The sequence below is a fragment of the Equus przewalskii genome, chromosome 19 (genome assembly GCF_037783145.1).
Source record: "Equus przewalskii isolate Varuska chromosome 19, EquPr2, whole genome shotgun sequence".
Taxonomy (NCBI): Eukaryota; Metazoa; Chordata; class Mammalia; order Perissodactyla; family Equidae; genus Equus; species Equus przewalskii.
Genome location: NC_091849.1, coordinates 4,532,782 through 4,559,021, shown reverse-complemented (window position 1 = coordinate 4,559,021; position 26,240 = coordinate 4,532,782). Strand labels below are relative to the sequence as shown.

The 26,240-nt window shown below is 43.1% G+C and overlaps 1 protein-coding gene across 2 annotated transcripts; it reads right to left on the bottom strand.

The window, feature by feature from the left end:
* Positions 1 to 573: 573 nt before the first annotated feature.
* Positions 574 to 23,159, bottom strand: FAM50B (family with sequence similarity 50 member B). Of its 2 annotated transcripts, none has more exons than XM_070584995.1 (2): positions 22,757 to 23,159; positions 574 to 1,837 (listed from the first exon to the last, which is right to left on the bottom strand). In XM_070584995.1, the coding sequence occupies exon 2, from the start codon at positions 1,752 to 1,754 to the stop codon at positions 747 to 749; it is 1,008 nt and encodes a 335-aa protein (XP_070441096.1). In that variant the 5' UTR covers positions 1,755 to 1,837; positions 22,757 to 23,159; the 3' UTR covers positions 574 to 746. The 2 variants fall into 2 exon arrangements, with proteins under 2 accessions (XP_070441096.1, XP_008538502.2); XM_008540280.2 differs by lacking the exon at positions 22,757 to 23,159 and adding an exon at positions 21,285 to 21,431.
* Between the last annotated feature and the right edge of the window lie 3,081 nt (positions 23,160 to 26,240).

The window sequence follows — 26,240 nt, the reverse complement described above, 5'->3', positions numbered from 1 at the left end:
GCTAAACAGCCAGCTGTGAACACTGGAGGCAGGGCTGCGCCCCCAGCTTGTGAGCCCCTCGGTCACCTGATCCTGGGGAAAGAGATGGGTGGGTCAGCCTCCGCCCTCAGATGGTTCTGAAATGGGCCACGGCAGTCCTTTAAGTAAATTAACCAAGACCATGAGAAGAAGAATAGCAGACATTTCTTGAGTTCTAGGTGCTTTACAAATATTGACTCATTTAATCCTCACATCATCTTATGAGGGAGGTGCTATTGTTACCCCTATCTGCAGGCAAGGACGCTGGGGCACAGAGGTTCAGTACCTTTGCCCAAAATTAACACAGCAAGTAAGAAGCTGAGTGGGGAATCAAACCCAGACGGTCTGGCTCCAAAGTCCGTGCTCATGACCGCTAGCCTCAATGTTGTGACCCAGGTCAAAACGCTCCCCTCATTCCCATTTCTGTCCCATGGTGTGCAGCATCCCGTCATGGTTTCAACAGAGCTCTGTAACGAATCTGCACAGTAACATTACAAGTACCCTGAAAAAACAACCAATCAACCCCCAAATAACGTCAGTAATAGAATGACCAAATTTGAATAATGCGAACCTTTGCTCTTTATTAAATTTCAGGGAAGAAGTTAAGGTCACCAAATTAAGCTGGAAGTTACAGGTCACAGAAATCTGAGTACTGACCGTTTTCCTATGCTGGTTGTCACTGCTCTGGCGGGGCGGGGGTGGGGCAGGCGCCGGAGCGGTAGGGGGCGTCACCGGATCGTGTACTTGTCCCACTTCTTCTCGGGGTCGTAGGGCTCCCAGCGGCTGGCGGGGAAGATGTGCTTGTTCTTCTCGTACCAGCTCCGCAGCACCACCTTGCCGGCGTGCGACTCGTCCTTCTCCATGGTGGCGTCGCTCAGCAGCCGCACGTCGTCGTGCACGTCGAAGTTGAAGAGCGGCCCGCTCTTGCCCCGGGCCTTGGTGACGAGGAAGTCGTAGAAGGTGTGGTAGTGGGGCAGGATCAGGTCCTCCTTGATGTACATGAGCTGCTCCACGCCGGCCGCGCGCAGCTCGCGGAAGTCCTTGCGCAGACCCTGCAGGGCCTTCTTCAGGAACTGCTGCACCGTGCCGCCCTTGTGGATCCACGCCGTGCGCCGGTGCCCCGAGCCGTCCCAGTAGCTGAAGGTCACCTCCATCTCCTCGCGCTTCACCCTCTCGCGCTTGGCCTCCCACTCGCGCCGCAGCTCCTCCCGCAGCCGGTTCTCTTCCTCCTCGCGCTCGCGGTCGGGCAGGAAGCTCGTGTCCACGTCGGGGTTCTTTCCCAGGTGCTTCTTCCTCCTGCTCATCTCCGCCGACTTGGGCCGCTCCCCAGCCGCCGCGCCCTCGGCGCCCTCGTCGCCCTCGTCCAGCGAGAAGGACAGGCTGGAGATCTTGCGCTTGCGCTCCTGCCTGCGCTCCTGCTCGCGCAGCGCCTCCAGCCGCAGCCGCTGCGCCTCCAGCTGCTCCCTCTTGGCCAGCTGCATCTCCCGCTCCCTCATCAGGGCCTCCTGCTTGGCCTTCATGTCATTCAGGGTCACCAGACCCACCGTGCTCGACTTCAGCTCGGCCTCCACGGCGTCGTAATGGGCAGAGAATTTCTTGTCCACCTTCGACTTCATGATGGTCTCCTCGGCGATCCGCTGCTTCAGCACCGCCATCTGCTCCTTCTGCTTTTCGCGCTTCTTGATCAGGTGCATGGCCCGGCCGGCCTCGCGCATGGTGCCCTTGTACTGAGCCATTCCCGCTGCTCCGCGCGCTCAGAGCGACGCCTGCTTCCAGTGCCTTTCTGATGCCTGGGAGTTGCGGGGCTAACTCATGGATTCTGCATCAGTGAAAAAAAAACACCTGAGTTAGAGAGGGACCAAAATAACAGTTTGATTAGTGTCCTAGCTCGGTGCATTCTAATAGAACTTTCCACCATGATGGAAATGTCCTGCAGCTGGGCTGACCCATAGGTAGCCATTTGAGACTATTGAGAGCTTGAAAGGTGGCTAGTGCCATCGAGGCGCTGATTTTTTATTTTATGTCAATTAATGTAAACTTAAATAGCCACATGTGACTAGTGGCTCTCATTCTGGACGGTGTAAGGCTGGGTTTTGGGAGCTGCACATGGAGACAACTGGGCTACAGAGCAGTTACCTGTTGAGGTCCCCTCACCTGTCCAAGTACCCCTGGACAAACACAGACGTGCCAGAGTCAGAGCACCCAGACAGCAGGCCTGCAGTGGACCTGGGCCTGGATCCGGGTGTGTTGACCCCGGGAAAACAGAGTCTGAGAGGAAAATGCACCCCACCGTCCCCTGCCGAGGCTTGGCCTGGAGGAGAGAGCATGCATCTCCTCAGCCAGATGCAGGGCTCCACCCAAGGACATGGCAAATGGGGACAGAAGAGGCAGAGAGAAGTGTCTGCCAGTACTTCCCTAGAGGGTGGCAATGCTAACGTGTAAGTTCCTGTTATATGTTACCTGCAAGGCAGGGCCGTGTCCGTTGCTGTCCCCACCTCTCCCGTAAGAATCATGCCTGCAGTGAGTATTTGTTGAGTCCGCCTTATGCCCAGTGCTAAAGTGAGCAGAAGCAGCGTGGTCCAGCCCTGCTCACTGCGGGAAATGGGGCGTCTAGGGAACTGGAGAAGGCACAGGTCATCTAGGTACAAAACTGCCTTCCTGGTGTTCCAGCCAAAGCAGAGTAAGGCCTCCCCCGATCTAACGTGACTCAACTTGAGCAGATGGTCCTCCCTTGGGACCCGTCCCATCCTGCCTCATGCAGCGCAGCTCCCCCTCCTGCTGGACCCTCACCCCAGCGAGCATCCAACCATCCCCTGCCTCCCAGACTGTTCTACAGTGCCCTCTGGAATGCAGCACCTCATCAGCAAGCTGTCCTAAATCCTCAGCCACCTCTTCCTCCCTCCACTGGGACCTGGCTGCTCCCTGAGGAGACCACTTCTCCCCTCACCTCCCTAAAGCAGAGTTTGTCGTCCTCCCACATTCCACAGCATCTCAAGGTCCAAAGTGGGATGAGTGTCTTTGCAGTTTCAAAACCATTTCTTCTATTTTCTTGAAAACTCCCAGCTCCCTTGAAGCACATTGGATCCAGCGATACCAACCCCACTGTTGCTGTCATCTCTAGAATTCCCTGTTCTCCTCCTGAATTCTTGTGGATTAGCACTTGGCTCACCTGCCTTCCTCCTCCATCCGTCACAGTCCTGGATTCTGTCATCAGCATGACCCGGCCAACGCCTTGATCTCCTCACTTCTGATAATCTCTTCCTTTGCCACATCCTAGTTCTTATCACCTTCCGTAAGTGGGCAGCTCCAAAAGCTTAACTCCATCACCTCCTTTCCTTTCCACTTACTGTAGTACCCAACTCCAGCTGTCCTCTGATAACTGAGACCCCACCACCTCTCCAAAGTCATCACACCCTCATGTGCTTAATCCCTCCTTACTCCCCAGAGATTGCACATATTCCTGACTCTCTCATACTCCTTTCCTTCCTGTTGTTCTCACTCGGAAAAACTCTAATCCTGGTTAAACCTAGCCCTTGTCTTCTCAACTCCTAAACTCAGGCAGTGAATATTGCTGGAGACAATGGCACAACCATTGCTGGCTAGTCTGACTTTAAATTCATGACCTCAAACTTCCAGAGGGGACTTAAGACTGCTTAGAAATTCTGTCATACTGCCCCAGTGAGTCTGCTGTCCTGCTCTCCAAGCCAATGACTTCATGCTTCCTTCCTCCTGGACATCCTCACACCTCCCGCTCTCCCCCGCCTCTTCCACTCCCCACAGTGGGCTGGGAAACATTGACCAGCAGCCCACTGGATATAGTTCTTTCTTCTAATTCAAACACAGATAATCTTGGGTAATAGAATCCTGCCCCCTCCCAAATTTCATAACTAGTTAGATCTTTTCTGTATAGCAGTTTCGCACAAATGTGTGTTCTGTGAAAAAGGGGATCTAAACTCAGATAACCACGAGAAACTCTGAGTTAGAGAAAGTGTAACAGCTTCTTTACTGTGAGTCTTTGATATGCTTGTTTCCGCTCTGACTCTCCAAGAGCGGGTAGAGGATTTCGTGTTTCCCAAAAGTTTTGGATTATTAAATGTTTCTCCCTCTACAGAGTATCTGTTAACATTTCTTGAAACTAGTGGTTCATGGGACCAGTTTGGAAAAACTGGCTGTGAAATACATGCCAGCCTTTCAGCCTAGCCCCTTCTAAAAGCAAAGATGCCTGTGAGCACAACCTCAACAAGAAATCCTTTATTATATGAGGATAAAACATGACACCTACACACCAAGAAGAAAATATCACGGTGGTGTCACCACTCACCAAGTTGGCCAAACAAGAAATCTAGGTGTTTTCCTGGACTATTGTCATAATCAATTACCAAAAAAAAAAAAAAAGCCCAAAACACCTCTGATAGATTTTCTTATTCTCTGCTTTCTCATCACTTGCCTTAATCCAGGAATCGTGCTTTTCTTTTCCACATACAGCCTCCTCACAGGTGCCCTCTCATCAGTCCGTTCTCATTCTTGCCTATCTTCTATACACTAGCCAGTGATCCTCATAAGAAGTAAACCTGATAATGTCATTCTCCGACGTGAAAATCTTCTCCAACTCTCCCTTTTAAGATCAAATTGGAATCCTTCATTTTTCCTGCCAGCTTTCTAATAACCGAATCCATTCACCCATTTCCCAACACTCCACGCCACCCAGGAGCCACACTGAACTTTTCACTGTTCCTGAATAGAAGATGCTCATTCATAACTCTTACCTTTGGACACACTCTTCCTGGAAGTCCTGCTTGACACTGCCAGCCCTCAAGATCAGCTCGGCTGTCGTCTAAAGAAAACCTCTAGCACCCTCCATGCCACCCCACCCACAGATGCACAAAGTTACCCATCCCCTCTTCTCTCCAGGCACCCCTCTGATTACCTTTATTAGATATAACATAAATCAGATTGCTTGGCCACCTCCTTTTTCAACTAGATAATCCAACCAGCCACACTGTAATCCAATCAACTGTGGAATGGCCACATCTACTCTAATTAGTCTTCAATCTAATCAGAACCTGAATGTCAACATAGTCTCCAAACCTCATCATCCCTCTTCCTGTTATCTAGCATCCATCCTCTTAACTCAATCACAGCCTCCAAATAGCATAAACAGCCAGCCCCAGAATTTAAAAAGTTAGTCTGAAATTCTTCAAAAATGTTGACAAGAAAAACAAATAACGGAAGGAAGCAGATTTATCCTAAGAATCTGAAATCCTGATTTTAAGAATTTTCCCCACAAGTTCCAAGATGGTAACCATTTGTGGCCTCAATTCTCACTGTAAAGTACCCCACCAAATTCAAGCTTCTTGCCATAAACTCTTTTAAACTTTATCGACAATAGCAGCAGAAGCAGGGAGGGAGCAGCAGTCTGCTCCAGTGAATCTGAAATGCTGGTTAAACAAACACACAATTGGAATTTAGAGACTATGCAGCCTGCTCCAGGCTTAGTCACATGGTGAAACACATGTGCAGACAAAACAGCAGCAATTCTTTAAAAAAGCCCACAGCAGGAAAAGGCTACTGCTGTAACTAGCTTAACAGAAAAAAAGGGGGAAAACGCAGTTTCCATTGCAAACAACAACAAAACAGAAAAGAACACCTTTTGTCATGAATGGTTTTCAACTTGCCTTCCACCAGTGTGAGTTCTGATTTAAAATGATAATCCTACGAGTGGCAGATGTACTTCCCTCTCCAGAGTCAGCCTTCATAAGGACAGCTGATGGAGGAACAACGTCTCTAAAGGGCCCCTTCCCAGTCAGCCCAGATTGGGCCTGGGGTGTGCTTCCTGGTAGCATTGTGGCTCAGGGATCCCTCCAATCATCATCGTATTCTGAACCAGTTCAAGCAGGTCTTGAACTAGCCACAGGATCTCCCATCCAACCAGATGCGCCCCCCCCCCCCCAAAAAACCCAACAAACCAGCACATGACCTCTGAAGAATTCTGTCACTGGAACAGAACTCCTTCATAGAATATTTCTAAATGAATATAAAGAGTTTTTATTGTGTGCTTTCTAGCAAGAGGTTAAAAAATGTCTTCCAGGGCCATCCTGGTGGCTTAGTGGTTAAGTTCACGTGCCCCACTTCTGTGGCCTGGGGTTCACAGGTTTGGATCCTAGGTGCAAACCTATGCGCTGCTCATCAAGCCACGCTGTGGCAGCATCCCACGTATAAAATGGAGGAAGGTTGGCACAGATGTTAGCTCAGGGCCAATCTTCCTTGCTAAAAAATAAAAAAATGAAAAATGTCTTCCAACATTTGCTTGGGAGAAATCCAATATTTTAGGATGCTGCTGGTTTAGGGAAAGAACCCTCCTGTGTTCAGAGACAGGGAAGTGCAGAATAAACTAGATGGAAAGAGCTTGGACAAACAAGCCAGGACTTCTGTATGTGTTCACTGGGAGAAAAGAAAAGAAACCTAAGGGAAGATGTCATGGACTTCAAAATAGATTCTGCACCATAAATGTCTCTGAGTTTTGTGAGATTTAAGTTGTTTCCTCGGTTTTTATCAAAGTAATACATATGCGTGGTTTCAAAAGAAGAGTAATGCTAAAAGGATTATTTTAGCAAACAAAAGTTTCCAGCTTTATCACCTTCCCTAGGGGCAGTCGCTTTTAACCCTTTCAGATGTTTCTTCTCATATTTACCTTCTTATTTTTCAATAATTCTTTTATTGCTATTTTGTGACTAACCAATTTTACTTTATCTTTTGACTTCTTATGGTGGTTGAAGATTTGATTTTTCTCTACAATAGATTGAAATGTCTGGCCAACTCATGTGAAGAGAGGGTATTATAGAGGTTGTGAGTATTTAAGTCAGATAAGAAAAATACAAGGAATTAAATTATATACCAATCTTAATTATAAACATAGTGGCAAAAATCCAAAATAAAATATTAGCAAATTGAATCCAGCAGTTTATGAATATATATATGAACTGACAAAGTGGCTTTATTCAAAAGTAGTTCAACACTAGAATCTGTCTCTGTGTAATTCACCACATTAATAACATCTCAGTGCCCGCAGATAAAACTCAAAAAATTAACAACCTAGACCTAGAAAAAGGAACTTTCTTAACTTGATAGAAGGTATTTTTGAGAAACCTATGGCAGATGTCATATGTGAGAGTGTGCTTTCACATCCTTATGAGGAGTTTTAGCCTGTACCTAGACGGCTGGGGCCGGGTGGAGGTGGACGGGGCTCCATGCGCACCTGGTAGGTGAAGGGCAGAGGGGAGAGAAGGCTCTGACCTTCTTTCTCTTCCAAAAAGTGCTACAGCTTTTGTTTCAGATTGCAAAGAATCACTTGAAACACAGCTTTTAGAAGTATCGCCAGGGAAGTGAAGGGACATGACAGAAATCAGGGGCGAGGGAGAAGTGGCAGGAGCGCGTGCCTAGAGAAAAAAGTCAGAGGAAAATGAAAAGTCAGATGTCTCCTAGAAAACTGAGTCAGGATTGTCCCTCCTCCTGCTGTGCACTTACAGGAAAGTAGAAGAGAAGTGTTATGTTATGGAGAAAACACATAGAAAGTGTTATGCCACCACACTGCACAGTTTTCCCAAGGACAGTTTATTTTTTCACTACAGCGAGTGTGGCTTTTTATACAGCGTCTCAGAAGACGGCAGCAAGTCAGGGCTGGGCCTGGCTCATCACCACCTGTGGAGGCCTTAGTCAGTGCCTCCTCATTTTTGATATTATCATCGACGGAGACTATTGGTTTCTAAACACCACCCTGCTCTTCCTTCTTTACTGAAAGTGGATGGTTCAGATCCTGGCAAAGGGACAACTGTGGAACTGATTAATTACCTCAAAACCTTTCTTTTCTCCCAACTGGGAGTGATGGTGGGTGAAGAACTCAGTAGCCAGAGCAGCACTTGCCGCTTTGCTGGGCCCTTGGCTGGGGCTCACTGTCAGCCTCAACTGACACACTTCACAGCCAGCACAGACCCCAGTAGCACCACAGGGTCCAGCATGCTGGGGCACGACTGGGTTTACGGCAGGAAAACCTGTCCTTGGGGTTGCTTCTAAGACGGTCCCTGTGGGACTCCTGGGTAATGAGACCAGTAGAAGGGAGATTACCTGAGATACCAATTTCTTGGTGCTGGAAGTGGATGAGGAATGATTGCTCAATAAATTCAGGAAATTAAATTCTGAGATAAGAAAATGTCTGCACTTAGAGATGACTTTGGGTGAGAGCAAGGGACCAAGTGTAAGTGAACATAAGTGAGGCCATCTTGTTACCCTGAATGGCCCCAGCCCTCCTCTGTGTGACTACTCGCTGCTCCACACGTACTCTAAAAAATTCACGTGCTCTCCTGATTTATGGCCTCCGCTTACACATGTACTCCCCAATAGCTCCATAAATTAAAATTTTGTTCTATGAGCTTCTCTCCAGGAACAGGCTCACCACAGGAGGGAAACACAGCTACAAGGCATTCATCATCACTGACAGAACAGAACAATAGAAGACCCTGGAGTCCGTCATGCCTGAAGGCCGACTTTTCTAAACCCCAGCTTCTGCCCATTTTCCCTGTATGACTATGCATTCCCTGTCTAACTACCTTGAGATTCGGTAATTCTCGAAGATGGTTTTCTGAGACACTAGTCTGGCTAATCTAATTAAAGCCCCCTTTCTCGGTCCCTAAGTCATTGTGATTGATTGGCTCAGATCGCACTAGCAGAGCAAGCCCGCTGCTCGGTTACACAAGCATTGTTGGGGACCCTTGAAGGTAAAGCAAACGGGTAGGTGCTAGCCTACTCCCATGTAAACCCAGAAATCTCATCTACGGTGCCAATATGCTCTTTGGATTATTTATGGTGTCCCGGACAACATCATTACAACCAACAGATAGACGTACTGCTTGGCTCCACGTGAACATATTCCTTTAACCTTCAGTCATTTTCTGGCGAACTCCTCCGTATCAGTCAGAGCTCCTGGATGTCCTCTGTGACCTCCTGCCAGGGAGCCACTGCCCGGAGCAACCTGGAGCTTTTGATAAAACCCTCTCACACTCCAAGCCTGCTACCACTCAGTGGGGCTATGTCTCATGGAAAGCCAGACGGGTTAATAATTTTCCTACAGCCATCACGATGCTCTAGGGACCTGCCAGCCCCAGGGGAGTTTTGATATCACTGTGGTCACCGTTATGCATCTTACATGGTGCATCACGATTAGGGTTTATTCTTTAAACAGCTTGTAAACATGGAAGATACCACCACGTTGACAGGATGGTTGTGCAATAAATAAACAGAACAATTAATGCGAAGCCTCCAACAGATCAGACCCCATCCCCTCCGTGTTTGACCCCTCTGCCAATTTGTACTTTCTGTCAAGAGCACCACAGTTTGTGGTAATAAACCAAATCACAAAAGAAACAAACTCAGGGTGTATATTCTTCCACCCAGCACTTTAATTTGAGCCCAAAGGAGTAAAGACATGAGCCAGTTGCTTAAAATTTGTCTTCAGTTACAATTTGACATAGACTTTTCCCAAAGCTTTTTAAAATTGATTTTTAAATTCACATACGTAGAATTTTCTCTTTTTCGTGTAGTGATGTGAATTTTGACAAATGCCTAGATGCCTACAATTTTTGACAGATTCTAAATAGTGTTCTTCTTTTCCAGAGGCACTGGTCAGGGCACATGGGGTTGGAAAGCCCTGTTACTAATCCCAGAAGTCCCAACTGGCCCCTGAGCTGATTTCCTGACAATAAAACATGGCACACCCAGGCTGCCGAGGCCCACAGGACATGGTCCAGCCTTTGGGTGGCGCTCGGCTCTGCCCTCTGGGGCTGAGGGCAGGGGCATACAGGAGCTGGTCAGATCCTGGACTCTGTGGCCTTCAAATATTGCGACCCCAGGGCCCTGGCCATAATGCCACATTTTGTTGTTATGTCATCACTTATTTAGAAGAAACTCGTGGCCCAAGACTTTCTTCCGCTAGCACTGTGCCCGCGTTTGGTTGACAATTTAACTTTCTGGGGGGGTGGGGGGGATGCAGGATGCTTTCTTGATGACTGTTATTGCTCAACTGTGGGAATACATGTGAGATATCGCTGAGGTCCTGCCATAAAATTCTCTTCACAAAGTCCTTTAAAAATTTTTTTTATTTAAACACAGTAAAAGTAACTCCTTTTTTTGCTATGCAATTCTCTGAGTTTTAGCTCACTTATACAATCATATAATCACCATTACAATCAGGAACAGAATAGCTGTCACCCCAGAACACGTACTGTGCCATCCCTTTGTAGTTATACTCCCCCCATTTCTACCCCTGGCAACCACTGAGCTTTTCCTTGTCCACATCATTTTTGCCTTTTCCAGAGTGTCACATAAATGAACTCATACAGCACGTAAGCTTCCAGTCAGAGGTCTTTCACTCATCATAATGCTTTTGCGATTCTCCCGTGTTATTGCGTGTATCAATGGTTCATCCTTTTTGTTGCTGAGCAGTATTCCATTGTATGGTTGCACCACGGTTTCTCCATTAAGCCATTATGAAAGAGCTGCTGTAAATACTCATGGAAAGGTTTCTATGTGGACAAAAGTTTTCATTTAGATTGCTAGGTTATATGGTAAGTCTTTAATTTTATAAAACCTGCCAAACTCTTTTCTACAGAGGCCGTATCGCCTCGATTCCCAGCAGCATGTGAGAGTTCCAGTTGCCCCACATTCTCATCAGCACTTGGTACTGTGTTTCTATTTTTTAATTTTAGCCATTCTAATTAGTAGGTGTGTAATGGCATCTCATTGGGTTTTAATTTGCATTTCACTAAGTGGTGAATGATGTTAAGCATCTTTTCGAGTGCTTATTTATCATCATATGTCTTCTTTAGGAAAGTGTCCTTGCAAATATTTTGCCTTTTTTTGTCCCCTTGCTGTACATTACATCCCAATGACCTATTTATTTTATAACTGAGAATTTGTACTTTTTAGACCCCTTCACCCATTTTGTCCACCCCCCACTCCCCACCTTTGGTAACCACCAGTCTGTTCTCTGCATAGATGGGCTTAGTGGTTTTTTGTTTGTTTGCTTGTTTGTTTGTTTTAGATTCCACATATAAGTGAGATCTTATGGTATTTATGTTTCTTTGTCTGATTTATTTCACTTACCATAATGCCCTCAAGGTGCATCTCTGTTGTTGCAAATGACAAGATTTCCTTCTTTTTATGGCTGAATATATATATACATTTTCTTTACCCATTCATCCATCGGTGGACACTTAGGTTGTTTCCATGTCTTGGCTATTGTAAACAGTGCTGCAATGAACATGGGGATGCACCTATCTTTCCAAATTAGTGTTTTCATTTTCTTTGGACAAATACCCAGAAGTGGAATTGCTGAATCATGTGGTAGTTCTATTTTTAATTTTTTGAGGAACTTCCATACTGTTTTCCATAGTGGCTGCACCAAGTTACATTCCCACCAACAGTGCAGAAGGGTTCCCTTTTCTCCACATCCTTACCCTTTATCCTGTTTTCTCTTATCTTTTTGATAATAGCCATTCTGACAGGTGTGAGCTGATGTCTCATTGTGGTTTTGCTTTGCATTTCCCTGATGATTAGTGATGTTGAGCATCTTTTCATGTGCCTATTTGGCCATCTGTATGTCTTCTTTGGAAAAATGTCTATTCAGGTCCTCTGCCCATTTTTTTTTTTTTTAAAGATTTTATTTTTTCCTTTTTCTCCCCAAAGCCCCCCGGTACATAGTTGTGTATTCTTCGTTGTGGGTTCTTCTAGTTGTGGCATGTGGGACGCTGCCTCAGCGTGGTCTGATGAGCAGTGCCATGTCCGCGCCCAGCATTCGAACTGACGAAACACTGGGCCGCCTGCAGCGGAGCGCGCGAACTTAACCACTCGGCCACGGGGTCAGCCCCCTCTGCCCATTTTTTAATCAGGTTATTTTTTTACTGTTGAGTTTAATTCTTTTTATATTTGGGTTATTAACCCCTTATCAGATATTCGATTTGCAAATATTTTCTCCCATTTTGTATGTTGCCTTTTCATTTTGTTGATGGTTTCCTTTGCTGTGCAGAAGCTTTTTAATTTGATGTAGTCCCATTTGTTTATTTTTGCTTTTATTGCCTTTGGTTTTGATGTCAGTTCCAAATAATCATCACCAAGACCTATGTCAAGGAGCTTACCATCCATGTTTTCTTCTAGGAGTTTTATTTTTTCAGGACTTACATTCAAATCTTTGACCCATTTTGAGTTAACTTTTGTGTATGGTGTAAGATAGTGGTCCAGTTTCATTCTTTTGCATGTGGCTGTCCAGTTTCCCCAACACCGTTTATTGAAGAGACTATCATTTCCCTGTTGTATATTCTTGGCTGCTTTATTGTAGATTAATTGACCATATACATGTGGGTTTATTTCTGGGTTCTCTCTTCTGTTCCATTGACCTATGTGTCTGCCTTTTGCCAGTACTATACTGTTTTGATTACTATAGCTTTATAATATAGCTTGAAATCAGGAAGTGTGATACCTCTAGCTTTGTTCTTCTTTCTCAAGATTGCTTTGGCTATTTGAGATCTTTCATGGTTCCATACAAAATTTAGGATTGTTTGTTCTATTTCTGTGAAAAATCCTGTTGGAATTTTGATAGGGATTGCATTGAATCTGTAGATTGCTTTGGGTAGTATGGACATTTTAATGACATTAATTCTTCCAAACCAAGAACACTGGATATCTTTCCACTTATTTGTGTCTTCATCAATTTCTTTATCAATGTCTTATAGTTTTCAGTCTTTCACCTCCTTGGTTAAATTTGTTTCTAGATATTTTGTTTTTGTTGATGCAGTTGTAAATGGAATTGTTTTTTTAATTTCTCTTTCTGCTAGTTTGCTATTAATATATAGAAACACAACAGATTTTTGTACATTGATTTTGTATCCCGCAACTTTACTGAATTTGTTTATTAGTTCTATCAGTTTTTTGGTGGAGTCTTTACGGTTTTCCATATACAATGTCACGTCCTCTGTGAATAGCGGCAGTTTTCCTTCTTGCTTTCTAATTTGAATATCTTTTATTTCCTTTTCTTGCCCAATTGCTCTGGCTAGGTGCTCATTTTTTAACTGGGTTGTTTTCTTATTAAGTTTTAAGAGTTTTTGTTGGGTTCTGAATACAAGTCCTTTATCAGATATGTGATTTGCAATAGTTTCTACCAGTATAGATTCTTTTTTCATTCTCATGTCTTTTGCAGAGCAAAAGTTTTAAATTTTGATGAAGTCCAATTTATCAGTTCTTCATTTATGGATCATGCCTTTGATGTCTTATTTAGGAGTTCTTTGCCTAACCTAAGGTCAAAAGATTTTCTCCAAGCCTTTCTTCTGAAAATTTTATAGTTTTCCATTTTCCGTTTATATCTGTGATCTATTTTTTGTTAATTTTTTTGTGTAAGATATGAGGTGTAGGTAAAAGTTAATTTTTATGCATATGTATGCCTAATTGTTCCAACACCATTTGTTAAAAGACTATCCTTATTCCATTGAATTTTCTTTGCACCTTTGTCAGAAATCAATTGGCTGTATTGTGTGAGTCTGTTTCTGGACTCTTCTGTTCCATTGAACTATATGTCTGTTCCTTTGTTAATATCACACTGTCTTAGAGTACTGTAGCTTTATAGCAAGTCTTAAAATTGTTTAATATGAATCCTCCAATCTTATTCTTCTTTTTAAAGAACTTTTTGGGTATTCTAGTCCTTTTCCTTCCCATATAAGTTATAGAATCACCTAGCCTATCTGTATAAATAATCCTTCTTGGATTTGTATTGGAATTGCACTAAATTTATGGGCAACTTTGGGGAGATTTGCCATCTCAACTATATTAAACCTTCTAATCCATGAACATTGTATGGCTCTCCATTTATTTAGGTCTCCTTTGATTTCTTTCATCAGCATTTTGTAGCTTTTAGTATACAGATTGCACACAAGTTAGCTTTATGCCCAAATATTTATCTTTTTTTCTTTTGGAGCTATTATTCGTGGCATTTAAAAAAATTGGTTTCTAATTGTTTATTGCCAATACATAGAAATACAAGTGAGTTTTGTCTGTTGACCTTGTATCTTTCCATCTTGCTAAACTCATGTATGCCATAAGCTCTTTGGCAGATTCTTTGGGATTTCTATGTAAACATCATGTTTCCCGAGACAACAACTGTTGTCTGAGAACAAGGACTGTTTAATTTCTTCCTTTTCAATCTGTATACTATTTGTTTCTTTTTCTTGTCTTATTACGTTGACTAGAGCTTTCTGTGTGATGTTGATTATATAGAATTGGTATCATTTCTTCTTTAAACGTGGGGGAGAATTTGTCAGTACAATCATCTGGGCCTGGAGTTTTCTTTTTTGGCAGGTTTTAAGCTACAACCTATTTAATAGATATAGATAGAAGAACTATTCAGGTGTGTCTATTTTTTCTAAGGTAAGTATTGGTAATTTGTGGCCTTCAAGACCTTGGTCCATTTCTTCTAGGTAGTCAAATTTATGTACATAGTTTTGTGTTACTCTCTCATTATCCTTATACTATCCATAGAGTTCATAGTGATTTCCTCTCGTTCATTCCTTATACTGTCTTCTCTCTTTTTTTCTTTCTGTCTAGAAGTTTGCCAAATTTGACCAATTCAAGGTCAAATTTACCTATTTGAGGAATCAACTTTTGATTTTATTTATTTTCTCTGCTGTTTTTCTGCTTTGAATTTCACTGATTTTTGCCCTTTATTTTTTCCTTCCTTCTCTTTGCTTTAGATTATTTTGAGCTTTTTCTAGTTTCTTAGGGCAGCAGCTTAGATTATTGAGTTGAAAACTTTCTTCTCTTCTAATACAAGCCTTTAAACCTATAAATTTCTCTCTAAGCACTATGTTAACTGGATCTCTCAAATTTTGATACTGTGTTTTCATTTTCATTCAATTCAAAATGTCTTCTAATGTCTCTTGAGAATTCTTCTTTGACTCATGGGTTATTTATTTAGAAGTGTGTTTTTTAATTTCCAAGTATTTGGAGATATTCTGGTCATCTTTTTGTTATTGATGTCTAGTTTAATTCTATTGTGATAAGAAAACATACTTTCTATGATTTTTATTCTCTTAAATTTGTAAGGATTATCCTATTACTTAGGAAATGGTCTATATTAGCTCGGCAACATAGAATGTCCCATGTACCCTTAAAAAGAATGTGTGTCCTGCTGTTATTGATTGGGATGCTCTAAAAACGTCAATTAGATCAGTTGATTCAGTTCTATAGCTTGCTGATTTTCAGTATACTTGTTTTATCAATTACTGAGAGAGAAGTATGGAAGACTTGGATTGCAATTGTGGAGTTTTCCATTTTTCCTTTATGTTCTATCCATTTTTGCTTCATGTATTTTGAAGCTCTATTGTTAGGGACATACACATTTGGGATTGTTATGTCTTATGGGTGGATTAACCCATTGTTGTAACTTCCATCTTTATCTCTAGTCATTTTCCTTGCTTTAAGGTCTACTTTGTCTGATATTAATATAGCGATTAGTGTTTGCATGGCATATCTTGTTCCATCTTTTTACTTTTAACCTACTTGTATCGATACATTTAAAGTAGGTTTCTTGTAGACAGGATCTAGTTGGGTCTTGTTTAAAAAAAATTACTGTGACAATCCCTGTCTTTTTATTGATGTGTTCAGACCATTTACATTTGTTATTGATATGTTAGGATTTAGGGCTAAGATTTTATTATTCATTTTCTGTTTTTTCTCTATTTTCGCTCCTTTTCACTGCCTTCCTTTGAATTATTTGGTTATTCTTTAGTATTCAATTTTAATTTATCTATTGAGGTTTTTACTATATCTTTTTGTGGATTTTTAGTGGTTGCTCTGGGGATTACAACATATATTCTTAGTTTTTCAGTTTACCTGAAATAATATTTTACTACTTTGAGAGTAATGTAAAAACCTTAACACCATGTAAGTCACTTTGCCCTTACCTACATATTGTGTTTATTTTATGTGTTACATCTACATGCATTGAAAACCTCATCAGGCAATGTTATAATTTTTCCTTTCAACCACCGTACAGAGTTTAAAGGAGTCAATTGATTATAATTACCCAGATATTTGCCATTTCCATTTCTCTTCCTTCATTCCTAAGTTACTTGTTTCTCTCTAGTATCATTTCCCTTCCATCTAAAGAATTTCCTTCATCATTCTTGGTTTTAAGTGACCAATTTATCACCTAGGTTTTTAAAAAATTAGTCTATACCTTCTCTTTATAATGGGAATCTATGGTGGAGACAGGATTGTGCCCTTCACTGTGTTGAAGGTGATTTCAGGGACTGCAGAAAACAAATGAGAGGGCACCCACAGTGCTTCCCTCTGCCATTGGCTGCAGTGCACAGAATCTTTCAGGAGACGCAGGCTCCTTGGCACGTGCTGAGACACGTGCAACACAACTGGCTGCCAATGGTGTCAATGGCCAGGATGCCCACAGCAGCCTGCTCTGGGGCTTCCCCATGCATCTCTTCAACACATGCAGAGGTGACCATCCTGACACAAGGAAAGCCCATTCTCAGACACACTGTTTCTAAGATGTGGTGGTTTGCAAGTCTGCTAACGTATAGCTATGCTTCCTTTGTAGCCAAAATTAAGTAGTAAGGATCTTTGCTGAGCCAGTGGAATGATCCATAACTGTCTCAGGGGTTAGGACTGGGTCTCTGTGTCTAAATGATGATGCAGCTTGTCCTACGTGGAGGACTTACCATGAGCCTATAAAGGATGCTAAGATTCCAGTGGTAGATGAAATGCAAGAGGCGAAACCCTCTTCACTTTCTGACTCATTGAGATTCCCGTCAGACCACTGTCCACAAGGGCTGCCTCCAAGAGTTGATCTCAAGTGAATGTTGCCAGAGGGTCTTCAGTAAACTGTTTGTTTGGCACTGATGCACTAATTCTCTGTACAAGCATTGCCAAGACTAAGGGCCAGGAATCTAATGGGCAGGACCAGATTGACTGGAAAAGGATGTATGGTTTAAAATTTTTGCTAAGTTATATGGCCTCTTGCTACTGCTTCGTGTTTTCATTTTTCCTGTTCCAAGGCCTAGTATATTGTATATGCTCAATAAATGTTTGATGACTGACAGAGTGAATAAATAAATGAATGAGCAAATGTCACACTGATTATATGACATTGAGATACTGCCAATATCAGCAACACTAGGCATTACAGTAAAGGTGTTCAGTGCCACATCTGCATTTTCAATTCTTCACATTGAGTGAAGTTATAAAAGATTACTCTTCACAAACCCCTGAAACTGTGAGGCCCTGCAGCTGGAAATGTGGCAGCCAAAGACGCAGTATGGCAGAGTGGAAATCATGCACCATGAGGAGGACCGGCTCTGCAACTTCTTGTGGCCTCAGGGAAAGCCACACACTTTTCTAAGCTGCGGTTTTCTCATCTGGAAAACTACATACTGAATTGTCTGATGGTTTTGAGTTGTACAGGCCTAGGACTCCATCAAAAGAACGTTCTTATAACTCATCTGAGTTGATCACAAGACGTGCGTCCAGGAAGCCTAGAGCTTGTTTGTTTGTGTAATTCCTCCTTACTGCTTGTTATCTGGAGCTCCAAACTCCAGTTTCTGGGGGTGGAGAGATGTCAACTCAGCCAAAGGCATTAGCTCATAGGCTCATATCAGACTTTGGCTGGTCATAACAGGGCTGACGTGTTATCGAATTAGTCCAAAGGCAAACTCAGAGGGCTGGGAAGGGATCGGATCAAGCACAAGAAATCGCTGGTTTGGCAGCAGAGAGGCTGGGGCAGCCTCTGTCTGGCCTTCGCAGCTAGAACCTGACAAGTGACTACTTCTTGTGCTTTTCAAGGAGCCAAATTCTGAACACTTTAGGTAGCAGCTGACTCCAGGAGAGTGAACACTGGAAACTAAATCCTTTACATTCACCTGGAGCTGATTGTGAAATTTTCCATTCCTGGTTTCCTGGTTGGGGAAGTTCCGTCTTCTTCGCTCACACTTCCCTGGGCAGCTTCCCTGTGTCCTCTGCAGCCCTCCAGCCCCACTCTCTGTACTACTTGGAGGAGGCGGAATGTGTAGATCTCAACTCTGCCCCTTCCCCTTCCTTCTACCCTTCCCAAACACGACGGTCTCTGTCATCTGCCAGACGCTCGTCGGCGTTCAGAAGCTGAGGACGAGAAAGATACATTCCACTGTCAGGGTGGCCACAGATTACCCAACCTGGATTCCTCTCTGATTTGGGCTCATTTAATTATTTATTTTAAAATGAAAATATTTTTATACTACATAAATTCTGTAAAAACTTTACATAAAATGGCCTTTATATAATCCAGCACTTGAGAGATAATCATTATTAATAGTTGACATTTACTTCCAGACTTTAAATGTATATGTAGACATGTATTTTAATATAAGTGGGATCATTCTGTACATTGTTTGATAACCTCAAACAATATATCATACTTTTTTCTATGCTGGCACTTAAAGGCCTACTTTGTAATGACCCCAACGTATTTCAGCATAGGAATACATCATAACATATTTTAACAGTTTTCTATTGCTTAACATTTATTTTCATTTTTTAAAACTCTATAATGATCATTCTTTATTTAAAATTTTTTTTTTGCTGAGGAAGAGTCTCCCTGAGCTAACACCTGTTGCCAATCCTCCTCTTCTTTTGCTTGAGGAAGATTAGCCCTGAGTTAACATCCATGCCAATCTTCCTTCACCTTTTTTATATGTGGGTCAGCACCACAGCGTGGCAGATGAGTGGTGTACATCCACGCCCAGGATCCAAACCCACCAACCCGAGGCGCCAAAGATGAGTGCACCAAACTCAACCACTATGCCATGGGGCTAGCCCTGATATAATGATCATTCTTACACCTACATCTCTGTGAGTGAATTCTTGTAGTGCCTGGTGTTTAATATATATTAGTTATTACAATTATTAGCAATCCTTTTTAACCTGATAGCCCTTGACTTTCTTTGAATTTAAATTCAGCATCTTATGTTCTTTAAATTTCATGATCAAATCTTTTACTATTTTTCTACTGAGGAGATTTCTTTTCTTAGGGATTTATAGGAACTCTTTATATATTGAGACTACCAACCCTTTATCTGTCATATAAGTTCCAAAGATTACCCCCAGTTTGATCTTTGCATTTTTGACTTTGTTTATGGGATTTTTTTTTTGGCCACATAGCAGTTTTTAGAATTTTGTTTTTATGTAGCCAAATCTGACCGTCTTTTATGACTTGTGAGTTTAATATACATTTTAAAGCTCACTCAGTTTTGTAGATATTTTTAATGTTTGTTTCTTTTTATGTATATATTTTGTCTAGCTGGGATCTATTTCTGAACATACTCTAATACAGTGATTTAAATCTTTTCTGAAAGAAGGTACTAAGTTAAAATGAAAAAAGGATTTTTTCTCAATCTGCTCCATGAACCATAGGTATTCTTGCTAACTAGTGGTAATAAAAATAATAAAAACTAATTTTTTTATGGGAACTTGCAAGTTACAAAGCTTGTTTACACACTGTGTCAATCGGGAGTGTCTGTTCCAGGTAAGAGAGAGCCTGACTCAAACTGGCTTAAACACAAGATTTAAGGACTCACTTCTCTGAGAAGACCGAGGTCATGTGGCTTTCAGTGTGGGTCGATTCGGAAGTCCAGGGACCTCACCATCTCTCTTTTCTGCTTCATCTTTAGACTGACACTCCTCAGGTCACAAGATGTGTCTAACAATTTCTAGGAGTTACAGGCTGTCTTCAAAGCTGAGAGATTATTCCTTTGATTGCTCTCTCAGAAGAGTTAGGAAGTTTTTTTTCCCAGATAACAAATTTCTCCTTGCTTTTTCCAATTATAGTGTCAGGGAAAATGATAAGTGGCCACTTTGGATTTAGTCAATCAGAGCCTATCCTAGACCAGGGGACAGGGTGGTGGGGGCACCAGGGAAAGGTGAATAGTCAACCGAACAGAAATTGGAATGGCACAACTAAGAGGAAGGGAGAACGGCAGCTGAGCACTCGGGTTGGCAGATGTTCACCATCCGTTGTCCTGCTTGATACTTACAAGAACCCTGTGACGGCGGGTGGTTACTCATCTTCCTATCTTTACATGGGGACACTAAACACTAGAAGAGTTGTGTGGTTTGCCTTCATCACTTGCCTGGTAGGTGGCAAAACTCAAATCTAGATGTTAAATTCTCTGAATTCTCTGTTCTTTTCAATACTCTGAATTAACTCCCTACAGGTTACAACCATCGCTTCCTATATGGGACTGCAGCAGTGCTACAAACTCATTTTTAAAAATTAAAACGTCAAAAGGAGACATGAGCTCTTGGTTATATTGATGGTCCTAATGGGGACAGAACATTATATGAGGTTCCACCATGGCGGCTTCAAAAGAACTAGAAGTGAAGATGCTGTTCTAGCTTAGCCTGGGTTTCCCCAAAGAAGAGCATGGTACGTAGGCTTATGTCTGGGTGGTTTACTTGAGAACGTGGTCACAGGGAGCAGGAGGGAGTGTTCAGATGAGGTGGGAGGATGAGGAGGAAAGCCGGTACAATCAAGGCAGCCATCTCTACAGGTGACTGTTTGACCCCACAGGAGCTTTCGGAAGTCTATGAAATGTGTCGTCGTGGGGTGGAGAGAAAAGGGGAAGCATTTACCCTACAGCTCACATCCCCACTGGTCAATAGTTCCTCCATAGGATGTTAACAGCCCTGCATTTCTTAGTTGTGCATAAGTGAGTGTCTAGTGGGTTGGCTGGACATCCCAGCCAGCCACTGCATCAGAGAAGCCAGGGAACTGAGAGGAGGCACTCTGAAGGTGCTCCAGCATGAAGCTGGTGGGATAGAACTGCAGCCGTGGCTGGAAGGAGATGGGACCAGAGGATTTTAAGCAGGGCACCAGAGGTCTTCAGTACATGATCCATAAGCTAATAATACAAAGCTTGAGATAAGGAAGTGGTACACAAACAAACTTAAATTCCTATTTCCCTAGTTAACATCTGATAAGTTCAAGCCCGGATTATTATGACTACCTCCTGAAAAGGTCTTCCTAGATTTTCTCCATTAAAGTAAAGTGTTCATTACTCCCCACGGCTTGCAGGATTATGTACAAATTCCTTTGCTTCAATCTTCACAATTGGTTTTACTATAATTAAACAGCTGTGCTCCCCATAACTGTCCCAGCTGGACTCAAGCCAGCCTAATTTTCTTACCATTTGATGTACAGCCCGAGATTATTCCTTCTCCGTGCCCCTGCTAATATTGTTCCCTCTTAACTGACCAGGATGATATGCGAAACATTTACCAACTGCTCTGGCAGGCACCGACCAATCAGCATGGAGCCTGAGCCGGTTAGAACTGAGGTCAGATGTAACCGACAACATGAGCTGACCGTCAGCCTGCATCCTCCTGCCTACTGAAACCCCGTCTCTCTGAAGGTCTCCTGGAGTGCTCTTGCTCGTGTTGGTCTTTCCTTCCTCGGGATTAATTACTACTTTGTGTCCTGAATATTCTTAAAGATGTTCACCTGATGGTGTAAGAGTCTAAAACACCTTCACTTTTTTGGCAGCACATTCTCGATTGCCTCTTCATATGGTAACAGTTTCGTGACATTTTCTATACAGAGAATAGAAAGATATAATTCAGTCTTTCCTATAACATGGTTGATCAAAAATAATTACTGATATTTTAGAAAAGTTTCTTACAGCTTCAAAAATTCGTGACTGATAATGACATAAGTTTTTAGAATTTTTGTCATATATGAGGAAAGTCCCTACTAAGTTTCTTTCATGTGTGAGGTATAAAATTTCAGGAGATTTCAAGTCTCCTTGGAATGCTCTTTGAATTGCTTTAAATGTATTCCTGGAAGCCATTCCAACACCAGGATGACCAACAATATTTTAACTGATACAGTGCTTTCAAAACATGGCCCCCAAATTCTTTGCCATTCCTCCCATTGAGAGATGAAGTTCATGTCTCTGCCCCTGAATCTGGGCTGACTTGTGACTTGGTTGTAACCAACAGAAAGCTAGATCAGAAAAAGAGATGCACCTACTGCTTTGTAATCTGGAATTCTCACCCTTGGGGCCATGACCCATCGTGTAAGAAGTCTAGTTGCTCCATAGCCACCATCCTTGGGAAGAAAGCTATGGTCCACAGCCCCGCGGAGATCCCAGCTGACAGCCAGCACCAACCACCAGGTGTGATTCTGGCCCCTGGCTGTATAGTCACCCCTACCATGAGGTCTTCCCAACTCGGGCCCCAGACATTGTGGAGCAGAGACAAGCTGTGCACTGTCTGAACTTCTGTCCCACAGAATCCATGAGCATAAAAGATGGTTGTTTTCTGCCACTGAATTTTGGAGCAATAGTTACGCAGCAGTAGTGACCAAAATAAGTATAGACAAAACAAACAGCGACCCAGGTACACTCATAACATTGTGAAGTCCTGGGTTGGAATACAAACAGAGGTCTATATACCATAGGTCTAAATATTTAAAGATTTTTTGTAAGTTAAATTTTATAAATAAACTAATATTTATAATGTTGTAAGTAAAGCTAATAAACGATTAAATAAATACATTCTCTCCTCCTTCCTTGAAGAATACGCCTTCATAATGACCAGGAAGGCCAGGTTTGGATTTAGAATTCCCATCAAAGGCCAGCCCCTCCCCGTCTTTACCTACCTCCAGCTCCATCCAGCACCTTTTGGGGCCTCATACATATGCATGCCCACATTCCATTCATACTCCCCGGGAACAGCCACCTCGTACCATTCTTGGGCCTAGGGGTGCAGACCCAGCAGTGGGGTTTGTCATCCACAGGAGAGTAGATTTGACTGAGAGTTCCAAGCAGGCCCCAGGCGCTGGGCAGGAAATCGCGGGATCCCTGGGATGGTGTGGAATCTGGGGCTTGGGCCCTGGGGTGGTCCAACAAATGGTCCTGCAGACTTCCCACCTATGCCAGCCAATGGTCAGAGTTGGGGCAGTCTTGCTGTGGCCCAAGAACATTACTTGTGCTAACCACAAAAATAAATCTTTCTCAACTCAAACAAAATGAATCTTCAACTCAACTTCCCCTTTGCAGTCTGCCAAGAATATCCGTGGCCAGTCCAGTGCCACCTGAGACAAGGGGAAGTGCGACAGAGAGGAAGTCAGAATGGAAGGAGACAGCAGTCTTAGTCAATTGTGGCTGAAGCTTCTTACTTTGGAAAACACCACAGCACAATATGGCCCCAGAGAAGGGGCCCAGTCAAGTAAGGGGCCAGGAAGCTACTGCTTCATTATCTTCTTGGAAGTCCACCTCTGTTTCCATTTCTGGGTTCGTTCATCCGCTCTTGATAGACCCTCTAGGGAAGACAAGATCGTCATCAGATATGGTCTTTGTGATCCAGGAAAGAATTTCAGCTGGAGCAGAGGTCAAAGTTAGTGACCCACGGGCTGTATTTGACCTGCAAATGTATTTTATTTGGGTTGTGCGATGTTTTAAAAATTTTTTCTGAATGAGTGACTAGCATTTAAAAACAGAGATTTCATATTAATATCTAGATTTCTTGCTTTTCCTGGAAATTAGAATGATCTGAAAAACTGGGCCCACCTTCCACAGAGTGACAAGCAATAAGACATCCTTTCAGATACCTGCAGAACAAGACGGTAAATGCTGACTAATGGGGCCTACCCAGAATAATGAAGAATGACTAGAAAAATGAAAGGCTATGGTGCAGTTTTGTTAGACAAATGCCAGGAGGATAGAGAGCAAAGCAATCATCTTAACTGCTAGAATCTTCTTTAAAGAGTAAATCGAGTGGAGCCTTCTTCTTCTATTATTTATTTTATATTATAATACTGACCGTCTGCTACTGATCAGAGACTCTAATTTGACGGGATCCTTAGAGAGAAGGAAGCTTGTAAAACTTCTCAAAGTGCATAAATGAGAAAGACAAGGCAAAGGGCAGCCCCATCAGGGAGTTACTTCAGATTTTCCACAAAACAAATGTGTATTATGATTTTTTAAAAACTCTAACCATAGGAATTTGAAAAGTCACCTGCCCATCTGATGTAGTCCTTTAAAAAATAATCACAACAGTATGCCAGTTCCTCATAGAATGACCATATGATCCAGCGATTCCACTTCTGGGCATAGACCCAAAAGAACTGAAAACAGAGTCTTGGAGAGAGATTGTACACCATGTTTACAGCAGCATCATTCACAACAGCCAAAACGTAGAGGCAACCCAAGGGTCCATCGACAGAGAAAAGGATAAACAAAATGTGGTATACACATACCTACATTATTCAGCCTTAAAAAGGAAGGAAACTCTGACACATGCCAAAATATGGATGAACTTTGAGGACATTAGGCTCAGTGAAACAAGTCAGCCACAAAACAACAAATACTGGATGATTCCACTCGTGGGAGGTCCCTGGAGGAGTGAAATTCATAGAGACGGAAAGTAGGATGGGGGTTGCCAGGGGCTGGGGGAGGGGGGATTACGGAGTTATTGTCTGATGGGCAGAGAGTTTCAGCTGGAAAGAGGAAAAAGTCCTGGAGACGGATGGTGGTGATGGTTGCACAACAACGTGAATGTCTTTAATGCCACTGAACTGTAGATTTACAAACAGCTAAGATGGTAAATTTAATGTTATGTGTGTTTAAACACAATTTAAAAATGATCACAAAAGATACATTTGTGATCTGCAGCTTCTCATTTAAAGCCCAAATTAAATTCAGCTTGCTTCCCCCAGAGGCTGTGGAACAGCTGTCAGAGAGGTGGACGAAATGGGAGGATGAAACGCAGGGTTCACAAGTCTAATTGGCCAATTGAGGGGGCGTCGTAGTCCCTTAATGAAAGTAAGCTACTGTCTGACCTCCCCCCGCCTCCTGGCCAATAAACACACCCTCCTCTTAGTTAGACAAGTGCTGGGAGAATCAGAATTCAGTTATCACAAGCTTTTTCAAAATAACTGTTTTCCAAAGAAGATGCAGGAAAGCCAACTAAATGTGGATAAGCATGGCCTAACCAGCATTTTTAGAAACAGTTAGCATGACCTAGTTACAGCAGCAGTGCAGCCCAAGAGGACCAGCGTGTGGAATTATAACTCGGGATGAAAGATCTCACTCGCTCTTCACATGCAACACTCGCGGAGGTCTGTCCTGGAACCAGCCAGAGTCACAGACCATGCCTGGGACACAGAGGCTCCTGGAATGTCAAATAGTCCTATTATTTGCATGCATGCCTATTTCCGTTGTGTATGTACTGAGTTCTGTATTTTCACACTACATCAGTGTGGCTCTAGTAAATACAAATGTCAAATCTCATTATACCAAATATTACTGTACTAAAACATACTTGGAATTTCTGAAATATGCACTTGCATTTTAAAAACTGATATTCTTATTTCTAATATTACACTCTTGTGTCACATGGCACACATACACCCACAGGTCTTCAGACACCTCACCATCACCCCAGGCTCTGGCATTTCCTAGCCGTGTGACCTCAGGTGAATTATCTCCTAGTGCCTTAGTTCCTTCATGTGTGTCTACCTCATAGGGTCGTTGTGAAGATGAAATGAGCGGTGCAAGTGGAACCCTCAGAGCTGGGCCGCCACACAGCAGGTGCTCCATCATTCAGCAACACGTGTCTGCGAGCAGGTGGGCTTGCCTTCCAGGTGGCTGAGTGTCCGGATGACTCCTGCCCCCGGCCCACCCTAAACCTTCCTCATCATATTTGCAAGTCATTGGTGTTTTAGTTTCAAACTCATGTGTCTAAATTCCTCGTTGGACTTTCCCTTTCCTATCAACACTCTAACCAAGGACGTTAAGATGCAGAAGGAGACACATGGGGGAGAAACATGGCAAGGGAGAATCGCTAAACACGATCACAGGCTGCATCTGCATTTGTGAAGCATTAAACACTCGGCTGGGTTCAGTTTCATGAAAACCCTCCCCGTCATGCTCATGCTCCGTGAGCGCCAGGCGCGGACACGCACAAGGGCCCTGCTGCCACCTTGGCTGGGACCTTGCCTGCCTCTGGCACAGGGAGCGTCCAGCTTCTCAGATGAGATCACCACCGTCTGACCCAGGGAGCAGACTGCTTGGAAAACTCCAAATTAAGAAAACTCCAGATGAAGCCAGATGGTGCGCTTTCTTTCGAGACAGGGAAACATG

Excerpts from the sequence above, each read along its gene's own strand:
- FAM50B (XM_070584995.1), bottom strand. The coding sequence starts at position 1,754 with ATGGCTCAGTACAAGGGCACCATGCGCGAGGCCGGCCGGGCCATGCAC.